The following is a 20,689-nucleotide window of genomic DNA, read 5'->3' on the forward strand; positions in this document are numbered from 1 at the left end:
AGAATTATTTGTTATGTGCCATTTCAGCTAATGTGCATGATCATCATGCATATATTCCAAATGAGAAGTCCAAATGTCATGTTGAGTGCTTTCAAATTACACATGCCAAAGTTTTAGCCTCAAAATTTGTCAGGACTGGCATGAGCCTGGCTTAGCACTTTCAGTAAATCAAAATGAATAAACATCACCAAGTTTCTTAGAGATGAGCTCATTTGTTCCTTTTTCCTGGCTACAAATTCATATATGACTTATGAACTGATTCTTAAAATTGGTTCGTGAAGCACCCAAAGTATCAACTGACAAACAGTCTGTTTAACCCCCATTGTAAAATATTGCCCAGTCAGCCAGTTCCAGTTGCCCTTTCTGATGTGTCATTTGTTTTGTGGTTTGTAATTTCAGTATTTCGTGTTGGAACATGTGACAGCATATGGGTAGTATTAACATCTTTGAATTTTGTTAAATAGGTGAAGTATGGTGGAGAAAAGCAGGGGTCATCATCCAGAGCTGTTATGTTTTCAGAATAGGTTAACAATACCAACCTGATGGAACTGCCATTGCCATAGAGCTGGAATGAGATCATCAACATAAGTGAAAGCAGTGGAAAATTAAAAGCTGTTCTGCTGTCAAGAATGTGGCAAATTGATTGGTGGGACACCAATGGGAAGACAAAATAATTAAGTCAAAATAATGTCCATTGAAAGTCCACAGCCCGTAATTGAACTCCCAAAATGAAACATGAAACGAACACAAATTATGTGATGATGATGTTATCATTGAGGCATCATGCCAGCTAGACCAGCAGGCTTTCAAAAATAATAACAAATGGCATTTCTACTAGTTTATAATTTGAAAACAGGCTAAATAATAAAAAGTATAGTTTTGTGTGCCAAATGATGACTTTACAGTATTCCTAGATAATAAGCAGCTGTGATCTACATGAATTGATAACAGTTAATTTTGGGGGGCTTTTTATTATCTAATAGTACTTGTAAGCTGTAGCAGGGTTGAAGAGGCCCCATTATGCTAGACACCAGATTAACAGAACATCCCTGCTCTTATGGTCTACAGCAGGACTGTCCAACTGGCTGCACGCAGGCTGCACGAAGCCCCTAATGAGTTGGCATGTGGCTTATAGGCTCCCAGCACAGATTCTGCTGTCCCCACTCCTTGCAGTGCTGTAGCTGCGACAGCCATGTTTTTCAGGCTCCCCTGGCTTCTGCTTCCTGCCCCTGTTCCCCGGGGCAGAGCCAACAGCATGCCCTTGTTAGCTTTCTTTGCAATGGCAAACTGGGCTGCATTAGCAGGAGCATTGCCAGTAGATTGAGAGAGTGATGCGTCCCCTCTATTAGGCACTGGTAAGGCCACATCCGGAGTATAGTATTCAGTTTTGGGGCCCCCACTACAGAAAGGATGCGGACAAATTGGAGAGAGTCTAGTGAAAATGGTTAGGGGCCTGGGGCATCTTCTGAGGAGAGGCTGGGGGAACTGGGCTCATTTAGTCTGGAATAGAGAAGACTGAGAGGGGATTTAAAGCAGCCTTCAACTACTTGAAGGAGAGTACAAAAGAGGATGGAGCTGGACTGTTCTCAGGGGTGGCAGATGACAGGACAAGGAGCAGTGGTCTCAAGTTGCAACAAAGCAAGTTGAGGTTAGATATGGGGGAAAACTTTCTAATTAGGAGGGCAGGAAAGCACTGGAACAGGTTATCCAGAGAGGTTTTGAATCTCCCTCCTTGGAAGTTTTTAAGACCCAGCTAGACCAAGCCTTGCCTGAGATGACCTAGTTTAGGGGTGGTCCTGCTTTGAGCAGGGGGTTGGACTAGATGACCTCCTGAGGTCTCCTCCAACCCTAATTTGTTACGATTCTGTGGGATGCCCATGCTGTTTATGTGGTAGGGGACAGGGCCAAGCCATTTGTGCCAGAGGCAGGATCTGGACTGTTGGCACTGCAGGAGGCTGCATGGTTGGGAGAGGAAAGGTAAGGGGGAGCTGGGCTGTCAGTGCTGGCAGGGGTTGGGGAGGGAGAGAAGGGCTTGAATGAGTCCAGTGAATGCAGTTATGGCCAGCAAGTGTTTGGTAGCTGGGCTGCCCTGCACAGTGCACATGGCTGGGAAATGGGGGATCAGGCTGTCTGCATTGTGCGCCAGTGGGAGAGACGTGCTTTGCTGCCTGCGTGGCAGGAGAGAGCATGGGGAGGTGGAGGGTATCACATGTCCAGCAAGAAGCACTCAGTCTGTGGCCCATGTTTCTTGTGGACAGTTTGGCATATGGCCTCCAGCTGTTGGAAAGTTTGATAGCCCTGACCTGCAAGACAAAACTGACAAACCAAAGCAACTATTGCCTTTATCTAAAGAGCAGACTTTAATTTTCTCCATTATGCTATGTGGATTTCATGTGGAAGTAGATCAAAACTAGATGTGGTTTAAACATTGAGGGTTCAGATGGAGAGGAAATTCAAGGTGTGTGGGGCCCAGCCTCTTCCCCTACACTGCCCAAAGGGGTGGGAGGCTGGGGGCATCAAGAGGCCGGGCTGCCCATTAGCTGGTGCCCACCAGGAGGAGTTCACCCCTGAGTGGCTGCAGGGAGCATATACTCTGGGCAGGGTGGCCACTTTGTCTTCCCGTATTCCCAGAACTCCTGCCCAGCCTGGCTGCCCCTGTGTGATTGGGGTGGGACCAAACTCCTGGCAAGCTCTGATTATCAGGGATCCTGGTTTTCCTTGATTAAGAAGTTGCAAATTCTCTGATTAAACCCTGCAAAATCTGTGATTTAAAATGACAGGCCCCTCCCTGTCCCACATTCCTCTGGCCCTATTGGTGCCCTTCACCTCGCCCCTCCTCACAGCCCCTTGCACCCCTGCCCTGCCCTGCTGGAAGGGGCCCCCAGTTGCCAGGGCTATGGGCCATGGTCCTAGGTCTACAAGCCTCTGCCCCTGCAGGAAAGCTAGCTGCCGCTTCAAACTCGACACTGTCCTGGCAATGCGTCCCCTGCGTACGCAGCAGCAGTGAGTGGCACAACCCTGCACCACTGCTCCCGCTTCAGCCGTGTAGGCAGGGGACATGTCGCCAGGGCAGCGCGGAGCTCCCAGCGGCAAGGAGATCCCCGTGCGACCCTGCCGTGCCAGATCGCATCCACTGGGTTGTGGAGGCCCTGGAGGAGGGTAGCAGGGTCAGAGCCCACGGCTGCAATGGGAAGCCTGCACCCCACTGCCTGTGCACAGATCTGGGGGGCATGGGTCCCCCTGCCCCCCCAGGAGTGCACTCCGTGTTGGGAGCTAACCCTGCCCCCCGGACAAGCTGCCCAGGGCCCCATCCTGCTCCTTCCTGGGGCCCTGGGCCTCAAGTTCCACACACTGCCCAGCTCAGCGGCAACCCCAGCCCTGCCCACTGCCCTCCCTTCCTCCCTATGGGGGTCTAGTTCCCCCTCCCCACTTACCTATAGGAGCTTGGTGGCCACATGTATTTATATGCACATGGTGCCCCCTGCCTGACTGCCCCCCTCCGGCTCCCTCCCAGCCCTCTGCAGGCTAAAACTCCTCCGCCCTGCAGAGACCAGTTTGCAAAACTGTATAATCCACGAGTTTTTCCACTAAAATGAGAAATCTGTGTTTGACTCTGGTAAAAGATAAGATCTGCAGTTTTCTCTGTATTTCTGTGAGAAATGGAAGACCTGGATCCCTGCTGATAGCACAGGGGCTGGACCAGGCTTGCCAGATGAATTTGGTTTTTTGTTGTTTTTTTTTTTAACATCCCCTTTCTGTAAATGTTGATGATTACCAACAGGAATATTTAAATATTTTCTGTCAGTCTGTGAGTGACAGGTGAAATCAAAGTTTATCAATTAAAAAATCAAATCCTGCCATGCCTGTGTCTGTTGCATCAATTTGCTAGATGTATTTTTAATGAAGACTAAATGTCATAAGTAGGCATCTCGGTTCTACCTGTAAAAATGTATGTGTTTACCTGCAAATCCTTTATCTGAATTGACAGAGGAGCTTTAGTCCTTGTAAACAGTTATCTGTTTGTATGTGCCCATGTAGAGTTTATCGGTGCCACTTAATAGTCAGCACTTATGAATTTGGATGAATCGAGTAAGAGACTTTCTCTTAGCCTTTTAATGGGAGTCAGGGTGGAAACCAAGTTGACCCCTCTGACCTCCCAAATTACTTTTCTGCAGTTGACATGCGCTGATGCATCTTAGCTTATCCAGTAGTAAAAATCATGTGAAGGTGTTCAAAGTGACTTGAGCCCTTCTCCCCGCCCCCCCGCCTCCAGGACGCATTTTCTGGAAGCCTGCTCATAGTTTAAGTTTTGATGCATGTGCCATACAAAAAGACACTGCAGTCTTTGTTTAGGGTTACTTGTCAACGTGACTTGCTTGCATGCATGCATGCATGAATACATAGTCATAAATATAATATCTTTAAAACATAATGTTATGGATCTGATTAGTTTTTGTCTGAGTATGAGGATAAGGACTTATGCCTGCTGAGGACATTCCAAGTTTTCTTTCAGGTTTGGCTTAATTTAAACCAAGTAATGAAAGGACTTTTTTTCCCCAAACTAACGTTTTTGGGCTTTAAAAGCCAGTTAGATTAGAACATGATCTAAGCCTGAAATAAATAGATCCAACATCGCATCCCAAAGCCTTTACACAAATAAGTATTTCTGTTTAAAACCTGGGCAGTTTAGAAGATTGCTCCCTACCCCAAATTTTCTCAAGTATCTTCACCAAGTTTGATGCAAAGCTGCTGGCTGGTGGGAAGTTGAAGAGAGCATAATAGAAAATAGCAGAGGTCTGCAGTTACCAGAGTTAAAATTATATGTTATAAATAAATGCCTGAGATCAAGTTCATTGTCTGCCTTGGGGCTTTATAAATCTCAAATCTTAAAACCAACAGTTTTCAAATTGTAGCCCCACAATGCTTGATAGAAAGTTAATAAGCAGATACCATTTTGGTTTACTAAATATAAGAGAAGTTACTTTTTTAGTTTTCCTGTAAACTATAAGGAACTCTGATTCCCACCAGTGCTTTAGATTAGAGCTTTAGGCTAGAAATGTGAAAATTTCATTAGAAGGACATATTTCTGGTCTAAGGGGTATTGTATGGATTAAAGCATGAACCTGTTTGACCTCTGATAATGTGTAGAGTACAAGTATGAACAACATCATGTAGTATCTTCAGGATGCCAAGTATTGTACTTAAGTCGATGGATATCAGGCCTGGCTCCCTTCCGATATACCTCCTTTACTTGTGTTAAGTAGCAGGACCCTGAGCCCTGCCTTCAGTATGCATTCACTTGTCCAGGACGTGCTGTGTGTCCAATACTGTATCTCCTTCCTACTGTAATTTCATTCGGCGCTGAGCTTCCTGTGGATTTCTCCTTCATGTGTTAGGTGGGAGTAGGCAGCACTCTATGAATTTTTCAGCCATATGCATGTGCTTGCGCAGAGCCAGAGGAACACAAGAAGCTGCTGCATGATTGTATTAATCTCCGCAAAGCACACTTTAAAAGGCTTACACGTTTGACAGGTTGCAGTCATGTTGTACCTAACACCAGGCTTATGACCTATTGAGACAGGTCATAAAACAGGACAGTCTCCCTGCCAGCTGTCACCTTTTTTCAAATACAACTGCGCTTCTACTGCCCTTAGAATATAACTGAAAATATCTATTCTTTTCAAATGAAAACTGATTTTTGTTAAGCCCTTGTTTCCAGCAATTGCAAGAGCCTTTTTTGTTCACATTTTAAGGGGGGAGATCTTTAACTCTTGGTTGGTTGGAATTTAGACTGCTGTTTGCTCTTATGTATTACATTGAGAAAGTTGTATCCTAAAATTTATTCTTCAGTCTAAAAACATTTGTACCTTCCATTATTTTAATTGACTCAGGCTTGGCCTATAATGTTTTTGGGTCAAGTGTTGCACATCTTGTGTTACATCTTCGCGGGGAAATTTACTGACAGAGCTGTAGCAGTGTAAGTTATTCTATCATACTCCTTTCACAGAGGGAGCTAAGTCATTATTGTGGATTTAACAGTATACTGGGTTGCATTTTGCAATAATGTATCAACTCTCTACTTTATTCTCCAGTGCCAGTCAGTTTTCCTTCTATAATTAAATTGTACTCAAATAGCCATGCTGACTTCATTACTGTAAGAGATGTGCTTTCTGCTAATTTCTTAATTGTTTTGTGCTCTAAATACAGAATATTTATTTTTTCCACTTCTGCCCACAGAGACCAAGCTAACTACAATTGGTCTTCCAGCAATTAGTGTGGCTAGTGGAGTCTGCACTGGAAACCGCATTATCACCAAGATGACGTGTGGTGATATTACATTTTGAAATGAGTGTTTTGATTCTAGCCAAGGAGAACTCATTTTCTAATGGGAAAAGTGACATAACTATGAATAAACAATATTGTTTTTCAAAATGCTGTTTCAAATTACACGTGTCCTAATCTCCTTCCCTTCCTTTGCAGGTGATAGAAGACAACACGGGCGTTCGTAGGGTGGTGGTCACGCCCCAGTCTCCCGAGTGCTATCCTCCCAGCTATCCGTCTGCTATCTCCCCAACCCATCATTTACCTCCATACCTGACACACCACCCCCATTTTATTCACAACTCTCATACAGCTTTTTACCCTCCTGTCACTGGACCTGGAGACATACCACCCCAGTTTTTCCAACAGCATCATCTTCCCCCAACAATATATGGTGAACAAGGTGAGCAGAAAAAAATGTTGTTGTCTTTAAATGCGCATTTTAATGGGTATGCAGAGTGGGAAGAGCAAAGGGATTTGGATTAATGGTAAGTGATTTTTCTTTTTCCACACACCCCATCCTCTGGCACTGTCTTTTGAACTGAATTTCTTCCTTTCATCTGCAGAATCGGGGAGAGGTGGGGAGTGAATCACTCCAGGCTGAAATAACTCAAGCCTCTTACGTCCTACACCTCTAAGTTATAGGATACAAAGTTAACTCCAATTCATTTTCGCTATAAAGGAGAATAGTACTCCAGCCTGTGTTCCAAATGACTTGCTTGAATTCAAGTTCCTCATTGTGACTGTGTACATTATATTTATATTCTGCCACTTTTCCTTTAGGAGCAGAAGTGGGGCAGGATTAGGGATGGGGTTTAGGTCTGACAGGGTTTTACTTCAGTCAGTGTCATCATAAGCTAGTAGCAGGCTTTCTCTTGTCACCAGCAGATGGAGATAGTCCTCCTTTCTGCCTCTTGTCAGATCAGAGCTGCAGTGGACTTTCCGAACTAAAGGATGTTCGAGTTCATCTGTTTCTTAAGATGCTGCAGTAGGTCACTGAAAAGCACTATCTCATTCCCAAGGGTAACATGGTCACCCTAATCCTCAAAGGATAAGTAAATAGCTTAGTAAAGGAGAGAAAGCAACTTATTTCTTTCTGAACTATGCATTATTGTGTCTCCTCTACCCTTGAGATAAGCTTTTGTTTCGTCTGAAGGAGTGCATTAATCATAAAGGAACACAGATAGTTTTGCTGATGTAGGTATTACTGTGTGAGGTGGTTATCATGAAAATGTTCACAGATTCATTTATTTTTCTCTTGTACACCCATATTATGAAAATTCCCAGGATTTATAGAATTTTTCTATAGCATATTCTAAAATTACAGCTGAAGTAGAATGTCTGACATTTTCTTAGAGGTCATATCCTCAGCAGGGTGGTGAAAAAAATGTAGGATTGAATTTAAACGGAGTCCAAGATCTTGTGCGTCTGATTTCTTGCCAAACAATATGCAAGCTTTATGTTGAACTAATTGATGCTTTCATGCTGTAGAAAATTCTGATTTTTTTTTTCTTTTTTTTATATAAGAAAAGATGTCTATTTACAAATGGCATTGAGATTTCTGGCACTTCCATTTTAAAATGTTTCAGTTGAAGGGTCTTATGATGCACCACGGCCACTCAGCCACAGAGGAGAGACTGCAGTTCATCCCAGGGTGTGTGCTCCAGAAAGAAAACCTGACTAGCAAGGAAGATTGATAGCACCTGGCTCTTAAAGCGTGACTGCCATTGTCACGGGGCAGGGGCCTAGGGGCGGCCGTGATTCCCTTAGCGCCCCCTTACCGTGTCACATGGGCAAGCCAGCACCCTCTTATCTCGCCCGCCATGTCTTGTTCGTATATGGTTCTGTAAGGGAGGCTGCCTCCAGCAGGCTTCCTGTTCCCATATGCCTGCCCTCTCTAGGGCCTAGGCCGTGCTTCTCGTGCCCTTTGCCCTCCCTGGGGCCTAGGCCGCGCTTCTCGCCCTCCCTGGGGCCTAGGCCGCGCTTCTTGCCCTCCCTGGGGCCTAGGCCGCGCTGCCCGCGCTCTTGGCCCACACTCGGGCTTCCCAAGGTCGGGGCTCAGGCGCCCTTAGCCTTACCTGGCCCCAGACCCCTTTCCTGGGTCATACGCCCTACTGGGCAAAATACCGCCCTCACGGGCTGGGGTCTCAACACCCCACACACCGCGCCTCTCCGGCGCTCACCCACTGTGCCAGCTATGGCGCCAATCACTGTGCTACCCTGGCACCGCTTGCTGTGCCCTTACTGGGCACCAGGAACTCCCGGATTATTGGGGAGCTCCCGTGAGGCCTCCTCACACCCCTACAGCCTCACCCGGTCCTCCAGTATTCACACAAACAGCCCTACCGCAAAGCAAACTACTAGCCAACCGGCTCTAACTCAAAATAAGCCTACCGGCTATAACATAAGGGTCCAGGCCCAAACTGGCCCTCTTGCAAAGGCATCTCCGTCAGGATTCTCTCTGCCCTCACCATGCTGCGGCCCCTTAGGTGCTCAGGCTGCACCGCTCATCTCTGCTCTGCTGAGCTCTTCTGCAGAGCTCCTGCACCTCAGGCTGCCAGAAGGGACCTGCTGCTAGGCTTTGGCCTGGGCTGTTTATAAAGGCCTAGCCCTGCCCCTTTCTGGTCATATGACCCGCCTGGTTGCTCTGGCGACCAGCACCTGTGCTGTCTTAGGGAGCTTCAGCAGCCCTTATTCCTAGTGCCAGTAGCAGGCACCCTAGTGCCCTGCTACAGCCATAAACCACTAATTTAGGCAAATGCAAATTAGGTCTGAACCTAAAACTGCACATTTCAGTTGTTGACCAAGAAAATTGAGAGTTTTTGGCAAAATCCATTCTTCTGGGTCCAAAAAAACAATTATCCACTAAAATTTCAGTTATGGGGTGGGGAAGAGCAAGCTTGCTTGCTTGCTTTCTATTTTTTAAAGATAAATGATCTGCCTCAGCCTTTAGGTATAAGTCAGTAGGATAGTATCCGATCAGACAGGACAGGAACTCTATTTGTTCCCTTTTCCAAAGGCTTAAGTTGCTTAATAAAAAAGCTAATGTGAAAGCTGCAGTATATTAAATAGGCACTGAGCTACCAGCTGGGAGTACAGTAGATAGTGTATATTTCTGCAACTTTAAGTTAACAGTCAGTTGATGCACGTGTGCAAAAATAACTGTGTTGCCAGTGGCATCATGTGCTTGCAATAAAATAATTTTTTGAATGTTTACTTGTACAACATAATGAATTCATGCTTAATACAGTCCCCAGAATACTTTGCACAATGGGTTTTGCACTAAATACCAACATTAGCAAGAAATAATTACTTTTCATTGTTTTTATTCTGAAAACCACAACTTCTTTTGAAGTCTTCTGCATCAGCTCTCTCAGATCCCCAATATACCATTGACTGCATTTAGTGTAATCACATTCTTGGAATACTATATATAGACAGCCACTTGATGCTAGCACTTCAGTGTGATCATGTTACTAGATAAGGAAAGATAAATGAAAGACGCTTCTAAATGAGAAGAAAAAGAAAGGACTAAGCAGCTGAAAATTCAACAAGTTCTAATGAAAGTGTGCATGGCAATACCGGCTTAGAAAACAGGTGTTATCACTAGAGCTGGCTGCAGTATTTGGAAGCTTGCAGCCAGGATTTTTTTTAAGGAATCTTGACTGAACTTAAAGGAATGTGAGTCATGTCGTGGCTTGTTGGTAGAACTGAGCAAAACTGTATTTTCAGTTCAGTGTTGCTTTGAGCCTGAGTTTGAACCAACTTTAAAAACTCCAAGCATAATACAGAGTTTGAGTGCAACCGTATTGTACAGCAACATAAATGTTGTGGAACTTCCTCGCCCTGTCCATTAATTCCTGTATTTAATAAAGTTATCTGAAACTTCATTTTTAACAGTAGAAAATACTGCTCTTGGATTTTTTTTTTCTTGTCAACCATGTTTTCTTTTCATCTGTTGCTTTCCATCCTTTAATTCCCATGTTCTTCTGACCTTCTTCTTACTGAAACTGTATTTCAGCCTTTGGGAGTGGCATTTGAGGCCATGGCACAAGGTCTTATCTGTACTAAAGGATTTTGACAGATGTAGCCAGTAACTAACCTTGAATCCACTGCATGGAAACATTTTCTGCCAAAACCAGTGCCTTGAAAAGGCTTGCTGTGAATTTGAGTGAAATCTTTTCTTCTGTTTTATTCTACCAGGGACTTGTTGTGAAGTCTGAAACCTTAAAGCACTCAATTTCTATGCAGAAGTCAAATAAAACTTTTGATTGCATAAACCTGAAACAATAATAGACCAGGCAGGAACATGCAGGTGTTTTATTAACTCTGCCAATGAGCAAAATTAATTTTTAAGTTGTGTAGAGACCCAAATGAGACAAATATTATGTAAGTCCATTTTGACCTGGCTGAGAAGGCAATACTGTGAATGGCAGACTATTTCTAGTTTTAATTAATTTGGCTGGACCCTTTTTATTTCAGAAATCATACCACTATATGGGATGTCCAGCTACATTACCAGGGAAGATCAGTACAGCAAACCACAGCACAAAAAACTCAAAGACAGACCGATTGACCGTCAGAACCGGCTGAATAGCCCTCCTTCTTCCATCTATAAAACCCACCTGAGCAACTGCACAACTGTATACAATGGTTATGCAAAGAGCCACAATGGAGCAAGCAGTGGAGGAGGAGGCGGCGGTGGTAGTGGTGGAGTAGGAGGTGGAGGTGGTGGCGGTGGAGGAGGTGGTGGTGGAAGTGGAGGAGGAGCAGCACCAGGAGTAAAGAAACCAGAGCGCAGAGCAAGAAGCAGCCCAAAGTCGATTGAACAAGACCCACATGGTAACGTGAAATATGTTTTGGTTCTTATTTTTATCTTTGCATTGCATTTTTCAAGCCTTACACAAACCTCTATGGTGTGCAATAAATATGCCAAGAAAACACCCCACCACCCACATATAAAGACTGTCATTGCAGTGTGAATTTAGATATATATTGTTTGTGTGTTTTTAAGTTGTGATGTGATGGGTTTGCTTTAGAAGAGGAAATTAGCCTCTTCCTAGATTTCATGAGTATCTGCTATGTAGACACAGTGTGGCTGTCTTCTCTTTTGTAGAATGCTGTTTAGATATCTTTTTGACTCTGTCTTTGATTTTGTTTGGCTTCTTTAAAAAAAAAAAAAAGAGTAGTCTTGGCAACAGTGCATCTGTGTATGTAAATGTATTAGACTTGAGTGCCATATTAGACCATCAAAAATGTTCCAGCATATGTCTCATGTAGAGTGTGGCGTGGACAAAATTGCTATTGAAAAAAGGTTCTAGGATAAAATGCTTCATCTTGGCCAATTTAAGGGCACAATTTGCTAATCTTCATTCTAGCACTAATTTTTTTCAGCCACTTCTGGAATCCTCCTACTTGGAGATCTTAAGACCAAAACAGGTCATTAGAACATTTACATCTGACTTGTTTCACAGGCCATTAAACTTCGCACAGTTATATTTAAATCATGCCCAATATCTTGCATTTCTCTAACAGTTTTTGCTGAGGGAGGCATCCAGCCTGTTTCCTTCCTTTTTTTTTTTCCTTTCAGTCTCCTAGTTAAACTAAGCAAGCATGTTTATCAATAAACATCCTGGTAACCAAGTGAACATGCAGTATTAATAATCTATAGAACGGCAGCTCTGATTGTCGTGCAGGGTCATCAATACAGTGCGTGTGGCTGTGTATCTTATATAACATACATGTATATTCCCTGTATTATGTGTATATAGGAGATGCTTCAGAAAGTAATGGCAATTTCAAAATAAAACCATGTTGTGTGCAGTGAGTGGAGAAACTACTAAGCAATGGAGAACACTAATGGTGACTGTTTGAATGTACCCATTGTTTACAACTGTGTAGAGCAAAAGAACATTGCATCCAGAATTGTTTTTACTCTCTGAAACACCCTCGTACTTGCATTTGGCTAAATAGTCACAGCTCTCATTTATGCTGAAGATATGGAAACTATGGGATTGTATTAAATTAAGAACATGGGTTGGTCCAGAGTAATAAAAAGGGAGAGAGCTAGAAGTATTTCAGCATTTATAGTTGGGGACCTAGGTGATTTGGGGCTTTTTTTTTTTTAAGACAGGAAATTTAAAATAAAAGTTCTCACTGAAGCAATGGCACTCTTTTGCCTTAGAGGAAAACCTAATAACAACAATAGAGTGTGGTAACAGAGCAAAAACTGGACAATACTTATCTGCCATTGGAACTGAGAAGAGAGTTTCATTTGTGGCAGGGATCTGTTTTACTATGTTCATGATACTAGGCTATATGTAGTTATGAATTACTTTGTGTATTGACCAAGGGCAACTGCTCCATTATTTAGCTTGTTTGCCTTTTATTTTCTGGGTGAGATCGTCTTAATATTCTTGGAAAGACTTGGAGCATGGTATTTGTTGCTTGGTTTCATTAACACCTATCAGTCAGAGGAGAACTGACTGATTACAGCCTGGTTTTCCTCTTAGTGCCTCTAAATTTAAATTTTGCTTTTGCTGATAGGTTTATGGTGCCTCTAATTGTCAGTAAAATAATACTGATAGTTAGATATAGTTTTTGCAGCTAACTCTGATGTCAAATGACTATTTGTCTTCTCAGAAATTTGAGATGAGTCTGTATTTGGACATCGGTCCTGGAATAGAAGGTAGTGTTAGCATTTAGACTACAACAAACTGTTAATGGACTGAAATGCTGTTTTAGAGGCTGAATTTTACACTAACTGTAAATAATCAGATGTTTTTCTACACAGCATGTGGCATAGCCATGGGTCTTTGGAGGACAGAGGGTGGTCTTTGTGTTGTGCATATGAAGTTGCTTGATTATTTCGTTACATGAGTTGAGATGGTTTCTTGATGGGCTTTTTGGTTGGAGTATTATGCATGTCCTGTGTTTGAAGATTAAAAGTTCAAAGCTTCCCCCACTGCCCCAAATAAGCATGTTGGCATAAATCAAAATACATAAGTAACATTTACTGAGGTTATATATGCCATGTAAAAAATTAGAAATGTTTTAACTTTTCTTGGCCTGGGTTAGTTGGTTGGTTGATTGTTTATTTGTTTTCTTAGCTTAGTTATTGGGTAAACTGAGACCATTGCATTTAAGTTCAATTTTCAGATTTCTCTTTATACAAGAAAAAAGTTCATGCACAAGCTTCAGCTAGTCTGGCTTTACTAGTGTCTTGGAATGGGTAATACATCAAGGATTCTTATTTGAAGATTATTATTTTAGTGAAAAAGGCATCCAGAATACCTGAGAGAAACCTGAGGGAGATTTAGCTTGAAATGGAGGGAGTTTTGGATTATGTTCTCCTGTCTGCTTTGGTTTCCCTTCTCCAACCCTGCCTACGATGATCCTTTCTCGTCCTAAATTTAAATTACTGCCACCACTCACTGACTTGCTCTTCTTCGTGGGAAACAGGTGCTGTGTGAACAGCAATGAAAACTGTCACAGACATTTTAATTCTGCTTTGAAGCCGTTTGCTGGTCGGCAGAAGCAGCACATGCTGTCGGGACTTGAAGGGAATTGCTTTCAAGAGAGGGAAGCAACAGAACCAGGAATTGGTCTAGATCAAGGCATCAGAGCTTGCAGATGGGGAATGTGGGGAGTAGCAGATGGATCCCTAGCGAGGGACACTTCTGTGTCAGTTTTATAGCCGTTGCTTAGTGTGCATTAGGTTGGCAGCATATGGAAAGATTTTCTTATAGGACTTCTGGTCTTGGAGCCTGATTTGCACACCATGCTGTTCATAAATTTTCCATTGAAGCCAATGGTCACTCCATGTGCTGAATGACTGCCAGACTGCCCCCTTAATTTTGTACAGCTGTCTTCAACAGAAATGGAAAAGAAACTTTTCTGCTGCTATTATTGCAGAACAACACATTCAGTAAGTACTTCATGATACTGGGCTGGCAAAGTAATATCACATGTCACTACTTCATATGGAGTATCTCAAATTGATAACTACTGTAGTTGTTGCTGACAAGACAGGAACATTATTACCGCAGAGTGCTGTAAGTTTCCAGGGAAGATCTTCAAGAGGAATGGGAAAATTCCAGCCCTTCCCCAGTTCTGCTGCCAACCTCCCTGCAAAGCAAGTATTGGAGTAACTAATACAATACTTATGCTGAACTGTTAGCATTAGAGGCTTAGGAGTCTGAGCATACACTAGATATTGCTCTCTATTGTGACCTCTATGTTGCTAGATTCAACGGGCATAAAAAAAAAGACCCCAAATGGTGGAAAAATAACAAGAGGGGATGCTAGAAGACATCCGGGATATCTGTTTTGTTTCTAAGGAAAACATAATTAGTTTTACCCCTCCATTTTTTTTTACTAGCTATCTTTTGGCTCAGGAAATATCTGAAGTACTTCTTAAATTAGACACACATACACATGGTGTGTGCAAGTGTCACACCCAGCTGAACTCTGGGTTCTGTTAGCCCTTCAGTCTTACCATAACACAATTATTCCTCCTACACAAATTTGTAGACTCTGTAAAGCTTATGAAACAGCACACCTGTGTTGTCCTTACAGTGGTTTCCTTTGTTTCCATGGCGGTGACTAACATTACTATAGGCTGTAGCATGCCATGGCTGTAGACAAAAGCCTTTCTTTCATTTTGTTTTGAAACGGTTTTCTCTGTCCGTTGACTTCAACAGATGGTTTCAGTGTCTTGTTTTTTTAAATGAGAGAATTGAAAAGTTTTCAGTTTCTTGGAAGGAGACAGATCTTCAGAAATGAATATGAAGACCTCTATGTTAATTGGCTTACTATTTTATTGGGGGCCATGCAAAATGGGGCTGTTTGTGAAAAAGAAGGATCTCAGAAAGCTGCCTTGGTATAGGTATGCTGCTGTTGTGTTAGGAAACTGTAGCACGGCCAGTGGGAATTGCACGCTTTTTGCCAAAGTTGTTGACAAATGGACCTTTCTCTGAGAGTTTTTTTGATATGTCCCATCTGCACTAGTCATCACAGGGCCTCTTCCCAGTACAGTTGCCTCTTTCTGCTTCTGAAGGTCTGCGCTGCTTCAGACCTGCTGAGGAGCATGAGCACACTTGAAATGCCAAGGAAACTCGTGAAGTCGGGACCGTGGAATGTCCACTCTCGGCCAGGGGCTGTCTCCAAACGTGGAAATGGCCCAAATGATGGAGCACCACGTGGAGCCTTCCACCAAAGTGTGTGTGTGTGTGTGTGTGTGTGTGTGTTGGTGGGGAGGGGGAGGGAAACCTTGGCAGGAGACCATGTAGATAATAAATATTGTTCTTCAGCAACTCCTCCCACTACCACCACGCCAACTCGATAAAGCAGACAACCACCTAACATTGTGAACTTGCATACCGTGCCCATTCCCAACAGCAGCTGCTCAGGAGTGAGTCTGAGATTCACTTGGGGTTAACACCATGGACCAAATACCACTTGTGCACTACGGAAAGGGAAGGAAAAACAACCCCACAGAACTCGGAGTATTTTTCCACAGGGAACAGAAACTGCTGAGCTCATGGTAGCACTTTCTGGGGAGTTTGGACAACAAAAATGTGTGTGCGTGCGTACACCTACCCACCCCCTTCAGTTGGGTGGTCTGGCAAGAGATGCAGAAGGACAGTCATGGAGGCCTTAGAATGAGTTACAATGAACAGAGTCCCAAATTGGGTTCTTTATTTACTTTTGTAAAAGAAACCCCTCTAATTTCAGTCATTGTTTCATGTCTAGAGGCACTGTACTTCAGCTTGAGTTGTTGGGAGTCACTTGTCAATAATACTGCAAATATGATCTTTCTCGGTAGCTAATGAGAGTTAAAAGTAAACTGGAAACAGGATCTAGTAGTTCTTAATTGACTAGTGTGAACTAACTTGGTGTCTAAAGCAGTGGTTCTCAGCTGGGGTGCTGCAAACTGCAGAAAGGTGTGCCAGTCCACGTTTCAGGACGCAGGCAGACCCTCTGGGTCTGCTGCAGCTCTTCCTGCTTTGGCAATGACATGCCTCCTGAAAACAGAGGTGTGTGGCACAGCTCACCTGAGGGCAGTGGCATCTGTCTCCAGGCTGCTGTCACTAGAATAAAACTGCCCTGCGTACCTTGGCCTTTCGGAGCCACACTGGGAAGGGCTGCAACAGAAGCAGTGTGCCTGCCTGGATACCGTAAGGCAGGCAGGCACCATGTTCCATGGCGGCCACTTCTTAGTGCAGCCTTGATCAGCCTTCTGAAAAGAAGCATAGGGCGATTTCCCTCGGGTCGTTGCACCTTTTTGTAGGAGACCCCTTGCAGTGTCAGACTGGGAAGGGCTGTGGCAAGAGCACGTGCCGCTGCCACAGCCACTTCCCGATCTGTCTGCGCAGGAGGCGTGTGGCACGGTTCCACCTGGCTGTGGCACCGAGTGTGCGGCATACCCTGTCCATCCTCCCAGGGGCCTTGTGTCCTGCCCGTTCCCTACTTTCCCAGTCTCTCGGCACCCTCCTTACTTTGTTCCTGCTGATCAGGCATGCCCGGACTCTACCCCTTATAGCTCCAGGGCTTAATACTAATAACATACCAATTAATAATGGAATTGTAGTATTTAGATTGATATTCATAATATATTTAGGTTTTTTTAATGGATTTCTGCTAAATTCTGAAAAGCTTTGGTGGGGTGCCTTGAGTCTAAAAAAGCTTGAGAACCACCATACAAAAGTAAAACAGGTAGCCAGAAGTAGATAGTGGCAGGATGCTTATGCGTGACCGGCCAAACGTTTGATTGGGAGACTGCTGTAATTTTGGGTGAAGACAGCAAATCCTGGAAAAAAATGCAAAGCATTTAACACACAAGAAGAATACTTCTCAGTCATGACATAGCAAATATTTGCTAGTCTTTGATTTTCTAGAAGTCAGGCAGAAACGTATAAGCTTAAATAAGAGAAGCTTTTTAAAAAAGAAGTACCATGGATCATAGGTTTCTATACACCAGCTTGCTGAGCTACAAATGTGCTGTGTTATTGCTGTTGTAGATTAGGCCCACAGTTGAGTTGATGTGCATATGAAGTGGTAGCTGGCAGGCTCTTTTTGGATATTCAAAGCAATCTGGTAAGCCAGCGTCTGTGATGTGATTTTGGCAGGCATGTTGCTGTCACTTAAACAGCAACAGTCTTGTTGCCACACTGGCTGCCAAGGAATGGTGCTTTAGGATCCCTATACATAACTGGTGCAGAAATTCACAGGTGCTGGATTTTGAATGTTTCTGCCGTTTTGAGCCAGAACAACACTGTTTAAGACCCATGCTGCAGTCTGTGAAATAACAGTCATTTTCTTTGAGGGACCTGGCTTCTGGGAGCACTGTGCTGTTCTACATTGGAATTCAAGTTGGATTTTTTTTTTTGCCTGCTCCTTCTCAGTTCAGACCCCGGGTTGCTCACTTTTTGGGCTGTCGGCAGGTCCATGTGAAGACTTTTGCCTTGCATGGCACCGCATGCGTGCTGTACAGTGTATAGTGACTTCTACAAAGGGCACCCTGTGCAAATGTTGTTATTCTAGTGCAGGGGTGGGCAATTATTTCAGCTGGAGGGTTGCTTAATGAGTATTTTGGTGAGCTGTGAAGGGCCACAAGGGTAGCCCTGCCACTTAACAGGTGCCTCACCCCTAGTCAGCATCATAGGACCAGAAGTCCTTTAACCCCCAAACTTGGCCACCGGAAGTACTCCTGCGGGGGGGAAGGGTTGCCATCTTGGAACCAAAAAAACCCCAAATCAAAGTCAAACATCTGCTATAACATTTTATTTTTAAAAATATTTTTGTCATGATTTGTTTGCATAGTGTATATTGAGATGATTACATAATAGCTCAAAATGTAATGTCTTACTCTTGTATATGGTGTGTGGGTTGTCGGTGTATTGTGGGCTGTATGTGGGGGTGTGTGGGTGTATGGTGGGGTGTGTGAGGGGGTGTGGCTGTGTGTTTTGGAGGGTATAGGGTATCTTGCAGAGTGTGGGAGGGTTGTGGGGACCCGGTGTGAGTTTGTGGGGTGTGAGGAAGGGTAGAGGGATGTGGGGACCCCCCCACACATTTCCACCCTCCTACCCCTACAGACTGTGCGGGCATTGCCACCTGGCAGCACAGCTCTAGCCAGTTCCAGGAGCTGCATGTGGCAGCTAGGAGCAGATCTAGGCTGCCCCCCCCCCCCTTGTGCGGGGCTTCCTGTGGTGCATGTGCAGCTTCTGGCACTCGCGCCACTGGGGGGAAGCCTCATGTGATGGAGCCGTTTGCCTGGCCTCACTCCTTGTCACCATGTGCAGCTGCTGGGACTGTCGGAAGTGGAGGAGAGCCCTGTCCACAGCTTCCTGGTGGAGTCCCGGCAGCTGCACGTGGTATCAGGGAGCAGAGCCAAGCCGCTGACTCCATCGCTCAGGGCTTCTCCCAGGTGGCATGCAAGTGCCGGGAACTACATGTGCACCTCAGGGAGCCCCGCATGATAGAGGAAGGCCAGCCTGGCTCCATTTCTTGCTGCCATGTGCAGCTCCTGGAACTAGCTGGAGCTTTGGGCTGCCAGGCAGCAGTGCCTGCATGGCCATGAGCACCTCAAAGGCCCAGTGTGCTGCTGCCACCGGTAGCAGGGGGGAGTGTATGGGGCGAGTGCCCACACCCCCTCACCCTCTCTCTCACCCTGCCCACCTGGGCTTTGTGCTCCCACCATCCCCAGCTCCATGCTCCTGCCCAGCTGAAGGTGCCAGAATGAGGAGAGGAGCTGCAGGAGGCCAGGGAAACTGAGCAGTAGAGGTATGAGAAACGGACTGCGTTCGATTCGGATTCGGCCCAAATCGGGGACGGTGATTTGATTCCTTGATTTAGATCACTGTCCGTGATTTGGTTCAGCTGAATCCGAATCTGAAGATTCAATGCCGATTCAGAGAATCAACAATTAGTACATGGACGCAGCTTTAAATGGTTTTTCTACATACCTCGAGGTACCAGGCACAGCTCGTGAATGCTGTGATGCTGGGGCAGATGGAGCATCCAACAGGAGCGTGGGGGGCTGCCTCCGTGCTCGAAAGCAAACCTGGAAGTGGACTTGCACGTGTGTGTGAAAAGTAAAAGAAATGGTGAGAGTCTTTGTGGAAAATCTTATAATTTGATAGGAGTGAAGCTGCTGGTTTCTTTCAAAGTGATATCCTTAATTCAGGAAAGCATGTGATTATGGAAGCTCTTTTTAAAGTGGGGTTCTTTTCCTGAATCTGAGTTTAAATAATTCTGTAGAAACTACCATAAAATTCCATATTAAAACCATGGCCATGATATCATTTCTGCAGGGTGCTATTTTTCCCCCTTTTAAAAAAAAAAAAAAAATGTGCAGCATTATCTAGATAAATTGATGTAACTTTTCCAAAAGGGAGATTTTTAATAACAATTTAGTGCCCCAAATGTGCTACATTCTGTACAGTCCTACAAAGTACACTATAACTTCTACAATTAATTTATTGTATTAATATTGCCCCCTGCATTTTTCTATGAACAGTATATAAGCTGGGTAGTATGCTGTATTCTATACATGTGTTATCTTTTATATCATGATGATGTCTTGTGGGTGGGCGGGAAGGACCCAATCCTAACCTAAAAATGTTTAAATCAGCATGAGGTCAGTTGACCACCTGACAGATTGGAACTGAAGAGAAAGATGACCATACTAATGAGAATGCTTTGTTTTGGGGAGCAGGCTGTCTTTTAAGCATATCTCTTAATGGTTTTGTTGGAATGTATTTTAAAATGCATTGAATTTAAATGATAAGCTTCTCCTTGTGTACCCAGTTTGGTGATGTTGCTTGAACTAAAATGCTGATGAGAGTACATCATTGAGGTTTGTTTGGCTTTTTTTTTAATAGTTGCGAGTCTTGTGAGAAATAACGACAGATCTGAGTTTTGTTATGTACAACACATACCTAAAAATTTCAGCTATATTGACTTTTTTCTTGTGATTTGTTTTTTTGACTACATTGAAATGAACAGCAGACACACGCTGGTGCTAGGCTTAAAATTATCATTAATATGAACCTTCAGAGACATGCCAGGTTACAGCTTAGTGATGGAAATGTGAGTATGCAGAACAGATGCCAGAGGAGTTTTTTTTTTAATATGCACCTGAAAATCTCTCTTAATCCTGTCCCATTACTATGATTTTCAAGGTAGTTATGACCTTTATTAAACATGACAGGCTACATTGCTGTTCATACTTCGTTGGTATGTTAAGAATCTGTCAGTGCTTCTAGTATAAAACCTATGTCAGGCTGTCCTGGTGGCAGAGATCTGTGATGCATTGTGATCCTTCTGCATTTGCCAGCAGGGAAATAAAAATTGCAATATGGGAGTA

The 20,689-nt window shown here is 44.0% G+C and overlaps 1 protein-coding gene across 6 annotated transcripts in view; it reads left to right on the forward strand.

Annotated features, from left to right (window-relative positions):
• The window catches only part of FNDC3B (fibronectin type III domain containing 3B), a 354,050-nt gene that overhangs the window by 186,394 nt on the left and 146,967 nt on the right, over window positions 1–20,689 (forward strand). For all 6 annotated transcript variants that reach the window (XM_090051042.1, XM_090051040.1, XM_090051045.1 and 3 more), the window contains 2 exons: window positions 6,481–6,724; window positions 10,804–11,163. In XM_090051042.1, coding sequence (XP_089907168.1) covers window positions 6,481–6,724; window positions 10,804–11,163 — 604 coding nt within the window. The remainder of the gene's footprint in view (window positions 1–6,480; window positions 6,725–10,803; window positions 11,164–20,689) is intronic.

This window comes from Crocodylus siamensis, chromosome 6, assembly GCF_052110815.1.
Source record: "Crocodylus siamensis isolate JL-2025a chromosome 6, ASM5211081v1, whole genome shotgun sequence".
NCBI lineage: Eukaryota > Metazoa > Chordata > Crocodylia > Crocodylidae > Crocodylus > Crocodylus siamensis.